We start from the raw sequence: 13,709 nt of genomic DNA, 5'->3' as shown, positions 1-13,709 counted from the left end.
ACGCCACAGCAGCATCGAGCATCCACTGACCTGCTGAGCCTCCGTGGCCTCCAGCCTCTTCTCCAGCAGCTCCAGGTCTGAGCTGACCTCCCTCTGCAGGAGCCTCAGCCGGTTCCAGATGACGTGGACCTTTTCCCGGGCCTCCAGACACTCGCTGCCCTGGGACTGGTTCTGATCGGGCTTCTGCAGCGCCGGCGGCCTGGTGTTGACCAGCAGCTGAGCGGACAGCTCCTGGAGGGAAGAAGCTTTCTGCTGCGAGTCCAGCAGCTCACATTTGATTTGCTGCAGGGGAAAAAAACACACACAAAAAAACCCAGAAGTCAGCAAGTTACATTTTACACTGCAAAAACTCAAAATGTTACCAAGTATTTGTAGTCTAGTTTCTAGTGCAAATATCTCAGTAAACTTGAAATAAGACAGACTAACTTACAAAAAAGCTACTTGTAAGTTAGTTTTCTCTTATTTGAAGTGTGCTGAGATATTTACACTAGGAACTAGACCAAAAGCACTTAAGATTTTGTGTTTTTGCAGGATATGAAGTATATACTTTTTCAGGCAAATGCTATCCGACTATATCTTGATTTATCTGATTACATTTGATTCGGGGAAAACAAAATCTATCCCGTCAGGTTTTATGATTGCATCTTTACGAAACGCATACCATCAGTGTTTTGTGATGACGTCGTAACGTTTCATAATCGGCGTTCTGAGAGACGGGCACCACCTCGTTCCTCCTGCGGTCGATGTTCTCCAACCACAGCAGCAGACCGTGGCTCGTCTCGTGGAACTCCTAAATAAAATTATATTTCTAATTATATTTCAGTTTAAAAAAAATGCGTTTTTTTTTTTTAATAGACTTGTTGCAGGAATCTCATAAACTCCATCTCGTCTTTACCTGGCACTGCATCAGCGCCCTCTGCAGCTCCTCTCTCCAGTCTTCGAGCGAGGCGCTGAGCCGATCCCAGCGCGAGTTCATCTCCTTCAGCCGGTCCCTCAGTTCCCAGGCCTCCTCCGAGTCGGGCTCCGACTGGAGGAAGTCTGCGCTGCTCAGGTTTATGGAGAGAACCTCGGACTTGTGAGCATCCACGCCTTTCTGCAGGTCCTGGTTGGAAGAGAGAGCAGACTGTAAAAGCATGTAGAGCATCATGTTATTTACAGCGGGGTTTGACCATAAACCAATCGGCAACAGTGTTAGTTGCTAAGAAATGAGAGTCAGGGTTTTAACTACAAAGCTCAATAATCTTCTTCAGCTTCCAGTTCACCAGCTCACAGATGAAATGTGTCTGTTTGCAAATAATGGAAGATTCTGCTTTGTTCTTTGGAGTCTGTATCACTCAGACACGCACCTTGAGCTTCTTGATCCTCTGCTGGATGGTGTGGATGTTGGTGCTGACGTCCAGCCCCCGCAGCCGGCTCAGCTCCGCCTCCGACTGACCCAGCCAGGCCCGCATGGTCTGCAGATCCGAGATCAGCTGCTGCCACTGCTGCAGGTTCTGTTTCTGCTTGTGCTTCTCGCTCAGCGACTGAGCCTGGATCAGCTCCCAGCGCTCAATCACGCCTAGAGGGGAAAGAGGGACGTTTAGAGTAAGAGCCCAACGCGAAACGTTCAGAGGGGGAGAGAAGAGACGGACCTGTGCTCTGCGTCTCTGTGCTGGTCGAGTTGGTGAGTCCCGGCAGGTCGTCCTCGTCCTCAGTCAGCTCTCCTTCTGCTCTTTTCACGGCGTCGATGCTGCCGCGACACTCCCCCATTAGACGCATCTGTGAAAAATCATCACTTCGTTCAGTTCAGGGTTTGTACGCTTTTCCCACAAAAAAATTAAAGCATTTTTAATGCAAGCTTTCAAACTGTTCCAGCACAAATTAGAGCTCAAAAGGATGCAAATGAACTAAAGAAGACAGCTTCAAATTCACGTTTGCACGATGTTATTTGTTATTAATGTCTTCATATAGTATCCTGCAGCATTGACAATGTAAACTAAAATATAAAATTTGATGTTTTTAAATGTCTCTCTCACACACACACCTTATACAACAAAACAAAAACAAAAAAGAATCACCCGATTTCAATTACACAGATCCTTGAGATCTGGAATAATAAATATTTGTAACATTTAAACAAAGCAAACATATTATGTTAAAGTCCTTCCTGCTCAAATAAAATGCTTAAACACATTATAGACAGAAAGTTAAAAAAAAATAAATAAATAAATAAATAAAAGATTCTTGCTAAGTTTTTTGGCAAGAAAACCTTAGAAAAACTATTTCCATTTTTAGCAAATGGAAATAATTTTGATAATTCTAACTGACCAAAGACAAGAAATGTTTTAACTTTAGACAATGAGAAAAAAAAGTGTGTCATTTATTACATGCATTAAAATAACAATATTTAGGCTTTAAATCAAATGTTAGATTGAACTTTATTGCAGTTTCCAAATCTAATTGAACTTGAAGCCTTTTCAAGGATTTCAAGCACCTCTATGAATCTTGTAATTTATAAATCTTAGGACCAGAGTCATGTCTACAGGTAGTTCTGTGTCCAGGGGACACATTGGACTTACGTAGCCCATGTATGTTGAGTCCATGTCGGGGCTGGAGCGGCTGGCGGACGCCTCTCTCTGCTGCAGGTGGTAGCGCCCTGCATCCAGAGCCTGGTCCAGCTGTCGCAGACTGGCCTCCAGCTGTCCAGGCTCCCCTGCATCAGGAAACACAGGCAGGTGTTAGATAGCTAGGAAGACATTGTTCTCCGAGAGCTTTTGTTTGCATGCTGCTCATGCGATAAAATGGCATGCAGTTAGTACGACACGGAGCGAATTGGTACGTTATCACTGACATGACGTTTCTCTTCAATGAAACTGGGTGATGTGGGAAAGCAACAGTTTGTGATGCTGTGATCTTCATGCAGTTAAAGATGATTCAAGATGATGGAGGAAGGGTGGTAGTAAGCATCGGTTAGATAAAATATTTTAGAGTTTTAGCTGTAAATGATAGCATGCTGGCCAAGCTTGTGCCGTTTCATACCAGAGGAGGATTTCAAAGTGTTCTCTGTCAGTTTTATATAGGCCTCTGGGCTCTCTGGGATAACTACATCTGGGGATAGAGACACAACAAACTCTGCTTATGATGGAAACATCTCTGAATGCAACAAAATGCTACGAGCTGCTAAGTCATTTTAATGGGAATAAAGTTTCAATAATTATAAAGATCTGAAGTGAGCAGCTCAGTGGTTCTTAATACTGATAATATTCTGATGGTGAAATGTTTAAATATGAAGTATTTCCTTATCCATAAAACACAAGACGCTCAACGTTCCTCATTTAAATTTTTTGCTACTTTTTTGTCCTGAAATTCTCATAAAATGTATTACTTTATACTGCTGATGTTACAAATTTATTCTGGTAATATCAAGACTGTATTCTTGTAATATTATGACTTTATTCTCATTGTTAAGATAAATAAATCATTGCTTGGCCCTAAATATTCCATCAGAGAAATGACCCGAACTCAAAGTAAAAAATAAATAGAAATTGTAAAACAAGATGGCCGCCTCGGCTCTGAACTATTGAAACACAAGGAGTGCATTGGTGTAAGAAAATCCAGATTTTCAAAAAAATAAATAAATAAATTAAACCTTCAAAAAACAAAAGTTTGATTAATCAATTAAAATGATCTATTGCCCAGCCCCCAGTGAAACAAAACCATAAATTCAGTTGGTAGTTGGACCGACCTGACAGCACCGTGCTGCTTGTCCTCAGATATTCATCCTCCTCCGGGTGGCCTCGGCTCCGCTCCGCATTTCCCCGCCCTCCAGGGCTCTCCAGGTCTCTGCTGAGGTCGTAGTCATGGTCCCACTCTAGCGGGATGGAGTCCACGCTGGCCGGCGTGTCTCGGCCGGAGCGGTCCGCCCGGATCGGTGCCGCCGTGCCCGAGGCCGGTCGGCTCGACGGGCGTGGGACGGGCGACTCGCCCCACTGCAGATCAGAGAGGTCTCCGCTTTCCTCCACGTCCAGCTCTCTGTCTGAGCCGTCGAGCTCATCATCCGCCAGCTAGAAGGAGTCGGTGAAAAAGCAGAACCCATCCAGGTTGAAAGGGATTTTACGCATAAAACCGAGAGGTTCTAAAAAAAAATTCAAATGATAGATGTATATAAATTATTATTTTTTTCAAAGTACTGGCATTAGAGCCAATCAAACAGACAATACAATAACTAATTCTTATTAATCATATGCACCTATTGGCACACTTAACCTGTCATTCACAGGTTGTCATTCACAATGACAGGGGTGTCAAACTCCAGTCCTCAAGGGCCGCTGTCCTGCAGTGTTTAGATGTGCCACAGGTAAAAAACAGTGGAATGAAATGGCTTAATTACCTCCTCCCTGTGTAGATCGGTTCTCCTGAGCCTTGCTAATGACCTAATTATTCTTTTCAGGTGTGGTGCAGCAGAGGCACATCTAAAAGTTGCAGGACAGCGGCACGAGAGGACCCAAATTTCACATTTATCAAACTTCCAGTTTAACAATAAAGTGCGTAAAATAAATTCCTAACGAAATACATCGATGTTTTTGTAACGAGACAAAACGTGGGAGGCTTTTAGAGGCAAGGATGCATTTGCAAGGCGCTGCTGCTCTAAACGACTTTCTCTGTTCACTTACAGGCAGTCTGGTAAGCTTCTTGTAATATCGGTCCACTCGTCCGAACACTTCCTGGCAGTATCTCTGCAGCTCCTCCAGCTCCTCCTCGATGACGGCGGCGTCCAGAGGCTCGCTCTTCTCGATGAGCGCTTCGCCCTGCCGAAACACCAGCTCGATCTTCGCCGTGTTCAGATAGATCTCCTGCTGGAACGCCTGCACACACACAGATAAACATAAACATCTGTTCATTCATCATGTGAACAGATATGAGCTTATAGTTAAAAATAAGGGCGAAGGAATTCGTTGAGCACTGAACGATGCTCCATTCTTACTCTGAGCTGTTTGATTTTGGCCTGAACGTCGCACTCGGAGAAATGCTCGATGTTGGTCAACTGGAGGTCCATCTCAGTGAGCCACACCAGGATGCTGTCCCGCGCCGTCTCAAACTCCTCCCTCTGGCTGATGAAGTGCTGCACAGACAACTTCTTCTCATTTGTCTTAACATCTTTACACTTCAACTTAATATATTTTTCTTTATTATTTTTGCAATTTTTCTGGGTTCTAACTGAGAAACAAATTAGCCAGCAGGCAGGACGCCTCTACCTTCAGTCTGCGAAGGATGGCAGCCACTCTTTTCTGCAAGTTATCCCATCGCCTGTTCCCATCATGCACCATTTCTCTGAGACGGTGGGAGGAGTCTGTGCGGTTCTCCCGGGCCAGGCGACGGTACTGCTTGTTGATGAGCTCCAGCTGGGTCAGACATTCCTGCACCTGGCGCTGGAACGCCTGTATGAGGGAAAAAAAAAAAAACCCACACACCTCAATGACAAACAATTCAACTTTATTTCCATTTGCACATATAATGAAGATGTCACTCCAAACCATCACTTTAACAGCTAATTTTACTTTTAAATAATAATAATAATAAAAAATCTAACTGTAGTCTAAAGAAAAAGAAATAATGTGCAGTGATGTTCTGAAGCAGCCGAATCAAATCAGCCGCAGTAACATGACGCTCTTCTGTTTTTATGAACTGGTGCATCGACTGCATTTGTAGGATCTTTTACTAAAGAACGAGACAAATCAATGGGATGAATATTAAAAGCACACAGACCTCAAACTTCTTCAGCTCCTCCTTAGCGACGGTATAAAGAACGCCAGAAGAGTTGGGCAGCGCTGCCGTTTTCTCTGACGTTTTCAACCAATCCTCAAACCTGGAGTAATCATCCAGAAACTTCTGCCACAGCCTCCACGTCTCCTCAATCCTGCAGAGCAAGAAGCGGAGCTGTGACTGAAGGGAAGCAAAGGCTTCCAAAACATGCTGGATATGTCGGAAAGTAAACGTAGGAGGTCATCTTACTTGAGCCTCCTCTCCATGGACATGGCGCAGATGTTCCTCCAGCGTCTGTCGAGGCCTCTGGTCGCCTGCTGGATGGAGTCGCACTCCGTCTCTGTGGAGCAGGCGTCGCAGTCGTGCAGCAGGACTTCACACAGGTTCAACACCGACGCCACGCCTGTGCTGTGTTTCTCTATGTCCCGCTGCAGGTCCTACAAAAAGAAAAAAAAAAAGTGATTGCAATTTGGTATAACTTTTATTTATTTATTTTTTTTTGCTGTGCTGCACATTCCTTTTTTAGTAGAAAAACAAACAAACAAAAAAAGATCTTCAGAGAGTAAAGAAGAAGAGCAATCTGCGTGTTGACCTGACAGTCCGGTAGACTTGGACCAAAATTGCAATATTTGTTCCATTTTCAGCTGGTGTGGTTCACTTTCACACTGCACGAATTATAAAAAAAAACCTGTCCCCCCTGTTCCCACTACAGGTGAAATTTCACCCTTTCACCTGTGGTGGCGCTGCACCAAGACCCGTTTAAGGAAACAACACAGCAACCTCTGAAGAAGACCAGCGCAACTTACCTTCTGCGCTGTCAGATTTTTGCGGTTGTAGGATTTCTCTTTTGTGTTTGGTAAAACACTACGAGCCATTCCTCCCGCTGGCATTTGTTTTGTTTCTTTTTACCCAGGATGCCTTGCGCTGTCGTTCACTTCCTGCTTTTTGGAGCAGTCTCTGGTCTGCTTACTTCCACACCTCAACAAATTGAACCTGACTTTCAAGACAAGCAAACTTTGATTGACTTTGTTTGATTAAGTTTGGACAAAACAGGGCTGGTGTGAACGCATTGCAACCAAAGAGGAAGGAGGTTAGTGGGTTCTGACCGACACGTCCAGATTTAGAGCAGAATCTTGGCAGCAGAACACGAGTCATGTGCCGTACTGTCTCGCAACTTAATCCACTGCATTTGACTCGCGTGCTCCTGGTTGAATTTATTCTTAGTGAAAATACAAACGATTAAACTCCATTTCTGTTCATTTGTGTTCACACGGGTGCTGCAAATTTCCCACATACTGACAAAGTTTTCCCCAAATGCTTCAAACTAAAATGCAGAATAAGAAAGTTATGTTAAAATCTGCTTGCCTGCTGCTGGTTGAGTTTCCTCTGGATCTCCTGCTTGTCGCAGGTTTCGTAGACGATCGGCCGGGAGAGATCGGTCTCGATGTGGGAGAGCCAGGATCGAAGGCTGCTCATGTTTTTGTCCAGCTGCTGCACCGCCACCAGGGTCTCCCGCAGCTTTTTCACCCTGATCCAGGAGCAGATTCGGCAATTAAAACATGGGACGACTCCAAAAGCAAATGAGGCGGGAATATTTCCAGTGAATCAGGTCAAATTGATGTTGTCCTTAGGATTAGTAGTTTTTAATTTAACTAAAAACAGACTAAATTAAGCCACAAAGAGAGCTTTTCTGTATTACTATGGCGGATGTTTCATGTCTGGGTAAGTGATTTCACCTTAAATAAAACCCTCGATATTATAGTGATCATTTTGGATCTGCTAATGCCAGATTAGCTTGGTCAGCAAGCATCAACCCTGCAAAGTCTGCATAGCAACTTTTACCAGGTATAATCTGCATCTTTCCACCAAATATCCAAAACTTTAATCAGATTCTAAGAACTGGTGCATGCAGCTGGTGGTAACACAGGACTGAATGTCATATTTTGAGGACATTTGTTTGCCATTTGCATTTGCATCAGCTGCATGCAGCCTCTCGAAATTCCTAAACCTGCTTGGCATGTGGCAGTGACAGTAGCACCGTTGAAAGGAATTTAAAATAACTTCACACATTCTCAAAGACTCTTTGAATAATCCTAATTTTTACAAATATTTCCCTTTATTTGCATGTTGCAGATGGTTGGAAATCCTCATTACAAACAGCAGCTCAGATGTGATAGAAGCCGGACAAAGACGCCGATTTCTCACGAACGTGAAAAGCAAACATTTCCCACTATATGCCGAGTTATTGGCTTAACAAAGTCAAGGACATTATTCTTAATCATTACAATAATAAGTAGCTTTGTTTCCTTTGTAAATCTTAAAAATCCTCCTGCCTGTTGACATCGCAGTCGCACTCTGGCAGATCCTCCTCGCTGGGACATCCTGCCATATTATCCGCCTCAAAATCCAAAACCATGGGGGGGGGAGCAAAGTTCTCAAAGACAACAGTGAAGTTAGGAAGTAAATATCCGAACGCTCCTCTGTTTATCTGCAAGCTCCACATGGGAGTTTGTCTAAACTGGGGCAGCAGGTAGAGGCGGGGAGACAAAAGTGTGTGACTTATCTACTGTTGCTCTCCAAGGTTAAAAAAAGAAAACCCCAAACAGGCCAATGTGTGTGTGTGTGTATGTGTGTGTGTGCGTGCGCACGTGTGTGTGAGTCTCTGAGAGTGACAAGTGTGGCTGTTTCTAAAAACAGCCGTACAGTCAGAAGCATGTGCTGCAGAGCTGAACTGTGTGGAAATATAAAACACAAGCTACACACCGACTGAGTGTGAACATAAGTAGAGGCTCTGTGAGAGTGGACACTGAGCTACCATATAAAATATATGCTAAAAAAAACAAATCATGCTTGCAAGAAATTGGCAAAAATATTCTTGTATCTTCTAAATTCTAGATTTTCTATCTGAAATGACAAAAGAAAAATATGGATTTCTGAAAACTTAAAGCAGGAATGCAATTGTTTTCTCCAAACGGAGGATATTAAAGACAAAGGGAGTGCAGCTGCTTGTGTGAGGTCACCAACAGTCCTCTGCTTTCTTTCTTCCTCCAGTGTCGCCCCAGAGGGCAACAGCTGAGGAAAGCAGCTGGGAGAGCTGCAGTCAAAGTTTGGGTCGGGTCATTTTGCAGCGCAGGAGGAGGAGGAGTCTGTCTGTCGCATGCCTTACAGATTCAAAGCAACGTAAAATCCACAAATTCTCTAATCTTTCAAGGGCTTCTGAGTTATTTTACATTACAATCTGAAATCTGTTCCTGAAGAAATTTGGTTGTGCAGAATTTTGTTTAGGGGTATCAGCAGATGAATCGTCTCCAAAACTTCATTTCATGCATATTTTTTTTTTTAAATCTGAAACTACTTTATCTCAATTTTAAAGTTACATACGATCCCACTAAGACGCATCCATAAAGCATGAAAAAGTTCAAGTTGAGTGAATATTTATGCAACACATTTTTCAAAACATTCCATCCCAGGAATACTCGCCAAGTGACAAAAAGGTCACAAAAGAAAAACCTTTGAGAAATCATGTTACATTGTTCTCTCCCAAGAGACTGGATGTCCCAGTGACCCCAGGAAGGAAGTGAGGAAATGCCTCAGCAGCAGGATTGTGAGAAATAAAATCCCACAATCACTGAGTGAAAAGCATCTGCTTCCCCAACTACCAGAGCTCATAAAAAGTTATTACTATTAGATTTTCATTGACTAACACACAAAAAAAGAGTGCATGAGGGTGTATTGTAAACCCACCTGGCAGCAATAAGGTCCAGCAGGTGCTGCCAGCGCTCACTGACTTTGCTGAGTTTGTGCTGGATCTCAGCCGCCTTGCTGTCCTGGCTGGCTCTGGCCAGGCGCTCGCCCATCATCTGTAGCTGCTGCTTGTTTTCCTGAGCGACGCTGATCTCCTCTTGGTAGTCCTGACGAACAAACACCAAGCAGCTTATATTAGGTAAAGCCTTCTCATGCTCTGAAAAGTATTACTATGTACAGTACTGGGAAAAGTATGCAGCTCCTGTTTTCTTTTTTTGTTGTTGTTGTTGTTGTCTTGTTTTGCTTTTCAGCTCTCTTTAATGTTTCAAATCAAACGCATTTTAAGCGGTCTTTAAGAGGACAAATACATTTCATGGGTAGCGGGTATTTTTAGAAATTACCTTGCGCAGCTTTTCAATCATCTCTTCAATGCTGATGTCTCCATTCTGAGAGACTTTGCTCTCCATCTGTGTGAGCCACTCACACAGCTCCTTGTTCTTCTCATTGAAAACGGCCCACTCATTCAACTTCTCGCTCACCTGCTGCCTGCGCAGGGAAAGCTGAGGGAATAACGGCGGAGAAAGTACTGATTAATGATTTGACAGAAAAAATATTAACGAAAGAATTGGCTTTCTTAGAGAGCAACGTGATGCTTGGAGCAATAATTTATTTAAATTTTAATTCTTGAAACGTTGCTCAGTGTAACCTAAACAGCCCATCCCAGTGAAGCTACTGGATCTTGTGACGCCTGCGGTGTTGGGAATAAATGTGATTAAGTCAGGACAGCTGAGCTCAGTGTCTGCAAACAGCTGTTCTCACTTTCTATTTCCAATAAGGAGTGGTTTGAGTGGGAATTTATTGAGGACACCAACCCAAACATATTTAAACATACTTTTCAATTATATGCCCACGATATTATTTTACACATTAACGTTGGGTCAGAATATTTTTCTGATATTGCTTTAATAACAAATGTTAGGCAAATGTGTTGATGGTCATCAGAGGAAAAGCCTGGACTGCTAACAGCGTTTCATTCAGTTTATGACTCTCCGTGGGAGATGGGAGAAATTGAGACACTGAGGCTCCTTAGATTGTCAGCAACGCTATTTGAAGAACTGTTGGGAAAAAAAGCTTAATGTATTTTATTTAATTTTTTACAATTTTTCGTTTGGATATGATTTTGTTTTTTTGCAGTATTTGGAGGACTAGATGAAAAGTCCAATTTATTGTAACCAAACGCCCAAATTTGGATTCCCTGCAGAGATAATTTAGATGTAAATCAGCAGCTAACAGTGAGCACAACTGAGGAAGTTAAAAACGTTTCTCTTACAGATCGTCTTTGCTAATGAAACAACTCAGACTTATACATATTCAATCTTTACACCTTGCAGGCAGACAGGAACAGCAGACAGTGAGACAACTCATAACATTACATGGTTTAATCCTTGAAACATTTCTCCTCTTGAACAGTTAATTGTGGAGTTCCTCAAGGGTCAATTTTAGAACCTTTTCATTTCACTTTTATATGCTTCCCTCTGACAATGCCAATCTTAAAACCGTTTTATTTCACCTTTATGAAAGTCAAAAGGAGATCTACAAGTCCTTGAATCACGACAAGAGCTTGAGATTGTGATTTTGGTGCACAAAACATATCTATAAGTTGTAACTGGCTTCATATGGTGGTTATTATTTAATTATCAGGTGTTATCTTTGGCCAAAAATGAAAACTGCAGGAGGCTTGAGGTTAGAGGTTAAAGCAAAGAACCATTTATAAGATATAATGTATTTTTTCTAAAAACAACTTCATTTTGTGTTGACCCATCTGATGCTCATACCGAATTCGGCAGACGTTTTTTTACAAATGCACTCCTGTGTTGCCTTTGCAACAAAGCTTTTAGATAACTGAAATTAAAATTAGTTTGATTTTTTTTTTCTAGATTTGAATTGTTTCTTACAATCATTTAAATATAGTCACATTATTTCAATTCTCTTAGCTTTTCTTTTGATTTTAGATACTCTAAGTGATTCAACTTTTGCAGTAAGAGCTCGTAAGCTTTCAACTATTGCACCCTTCTCACTTGATTCGTTCAAAATCCATCTCAAAATCCAATCATTTATTTAAGCTTTTAGTCCTACTTTGCTTAATAAGTCGCTTTAATTAAGAACATCCCAAAGTAGGAATTAATTAAAGCTACTAAAAGCTTATTAACTGGGCAGACTAAATGTTTGTTGTGCGCATCCTACCTGGTGGCAAACCTCCTCCCACTGACGCCACAGCAGCTGCAGGCGTTCCTGTAAGACTGTGACATCATCAGCGCTGACCAAACCCTCCAAGGAATCCCTCAGCCTGAACAAGGAAGTAAGGTCATCAGTCCATCCCTCCCCGCTGCTCTCCAGCTCCTGAATCCATGGCAGAAAAAACAGAGAAGCAAAGCCATTGCTGGAGACCTTCCTGTGTTTTGGGGTTTTATTCATCCATCATCGGCAGCCAGAATCCACCCAGAGCAAAGAGTCTCAGCTGTAGCAAAACCAGAAGCGACGTCAAACCAGCGAAACAGCAAACAGACGAGTTATTTAGATTTTTGCACAGCAGCGTCTAACCTTGAGTTGAAATTAAATCTCTACATTCGATTGCGAAAGCAGGACACGGCAAACAGAGCCTTCTAACCTTGTACGTCCTCCTCCTCCTCCCTCGTCACTGTGACGGTTCTGCTGCGCTGTAATCATTTGTGGACCTGGAGAATGTCTCCATTACGCAACACACGCACAAAAGGGAGCATACATTCACCCCCACAGAACCAGGGATGCTCTCTCTTTCCTTCTCTCTCCTGCTCACGCAATCATTCCCTTTCTTCCTCCCTGCCCCCTCTCTCTCTCTCTCCCTCTGTCTCTCTCTCTCCTCAGCTGATGCTATGTGCTGCTGCACACACACCCTTCTTCCTCCTCCTCCTCCTCCTCCTCCTCCCCTGAGGAGCTGAGGACGTGCCGTGCATCAAACATAACTGCAGATGCTGACCACCGGCTGAACAAGAGCCGAATATTATTGATTTTTACAGAAAGAAATTTGCAAGAGCAGATTAAAAAAAAATATATATATATACATATATTTTATATACAAAAATGTCTTTTAAACGTGTTACGGATTAGAAATGCAAGGTCACTAATCAAAAATAAAAGCAATCTCATTAAACACATGCAAGGTCACATGATTGCTAACAGATGGATAAAGTTTTTTTCTGTTTATCTGTCCAGGCGGCGCGTCGGATTACAGAGGTAACAAGAGGACAAGTCTGAGTCTGAAGGTTTGTGTGTAAACATGTGATTACTGAAGGAAGAAAGAGACGAAAGAAGAAAATGCAACTATAAATTGAGAGAAAAGGAGAAAACGAGTCCTCACCTTGCACCTGATTTGCTCGGAGTGCAGTTCCTCATGATGCTCCGGGAGCGCCGCCGACAGCTTTCTCTTAAAGGCCCGCAGCTTCTCCAGCGACACGTCGATGCCCTTCTCGCACAGCTCCCAGTTCTGCACAAACACACGCCACAAGAATTGGAGCAGAAAACCGTCATCCGCACAAGCTGCAGGATGCTCAGAGACGTTATGAATTATTCCTGCTACTTTGTCAGCAGCATCGACAAACTACGCTGCAAGCAAATGCGTCCCTGAAAAGAGTGACGCGGGGACTGTTGCAGCAAACTAAGTGGGGAATTAAGAGAGTTAAATAACAAAAGAAGGTAATTCTGCTTCAAATAGATTAGTCTGTGGCTATTTTTAAAATAGTCCAAATGAGGAATTAAACAAACACGGTTAGAGATTCAGCTCAAAAAACCTAAATCAACAATCCCAGTTAAAAACAATTAATTAGTTTGTTATACGTCTCCTGTGAGAAGATTAAATACACTCATTACTGGCATGAATATTGATCCCTTTCACTTGGAAAGCTGCAGAGGAACTGCACAGTTTTGTAGTCAGAAACAAGTTTCCTCCATAATTTCTTAGTGGGATCATTGAGTCAGATAGTTGACACTTGGACACAATTGGTTGTTCTCACCTGGACTGAAATGTGTAAAACCTACATGGTTGAAACAAATGGAGAGACGACACACTGAGCTATTTGCAAAAATGAATTTAAAAAGCGTCCGCATGATAATGTGGGGCTGTTTCAGTGGTGCACAAATGCACTTTCTGTGCAAAGCTCAAGTAAAAAGTAAGAAAAATGAGGCAG

The 13,709-nt window shown here is 42.7% G+C and overlaps 1 protein-coding gene across 12 annotated transcripts in view; it reads right to left on the bottom strand.

Annotated features, from left to right (window-relative positions):
- syne1a (spectrin repeat containing, nuclear envelope 1a) overlaps nt 1-13,709 on the bottom strand; it is a 139,972-nt gene that overhangs the window by 4,047 nt on the left and 122,216 nt on the right. For 9 of the 12 annotated variants that reach the window (XM_016669422.1, XM_016669460.1, XM_016669419.1 and 6 more), the window contains 18 exons: nt 12,884-13,009; nt 11,731-11,886; nt 9,888-10,046; nt 9,487-9,653; nt 7,108-7,270; nt 5,992-6,179; nt 5,746-5,896; nt 5,235-5,417; nt 4,964-5,101; nt 4,653-4,844; nt 3,725-4,043; nt 3,019-3,087; nt 2,559-2,692; nt 1,632-1,758; nt 1,347-1,558; nt 896-1,102; nt 662-790; nt 31-282 (listed from right to left, as the gene is read on the bottom strand). In XM_016669422.1, coding sequence (XP_016524908.1) covers nt 31-282; nt 662-790; nt 896-1,102; nt 1,347-1,558; nt 1,632-1,758; nt 2,559-2,692; nt 3,019-3,087; nt 3,725-4,043; nt 4,653-4,844; nt 4,964-5,101; nt 5,235-5,417; nt 5,746-5,896; nt 5,992-6,179; nt 7,108-7,270; nt 9,487-9,653; nt 9,888-10,046; nt 11,731-11,886; nt 12,884-13,009 — 3,072 coding nt within the window. The remainder of the gene's footprint in view (nt 1-30; nt 283-661; nt 791-895; nt 1,103-1,346; nt 1,559-1,631; nt 1,759-2,558; nt 2,693-3,018; nt 3,088-3,724; nt 4,044-4,652; nt 4,845-4,963; nt 5,102-5,234; nt 5,418-5,745; nt 5,897-5,991; nt 6,180-7,107; nt 7,271-9,486; nt 9,654-9,887; nt 10,047-11,730; nt 11,887-12,883; nt 13,010-13,709) is intronic. The other 3 variants (XM_016669442.1, XM_016669445.1, XM_016669452.1) reach the window with 1 other exon arrangement.

This window comes from Poecilia formosa, unplaced genomic scaffold (genome assembly GCF_000485575.1).
Source record: "Poecilia formosa unplaced genomic scaffold, Poecilia_formosa-5.1.2 Scaffold1, whole genome shotgun sequence".
Taxonomy (NCBI): domain Eukaryota; kingdom Metazoa; phylum Chordata; class Actinopteri; order Cyprinodontiformes; family Poeciliidae; genus Poecilia; species Poecilia formosa.
The sequence above is the reverse complement of the archived record's forward strand: the minus strand, read 5'-3'. Positions and strand labels throughout refer to the sequence as shown.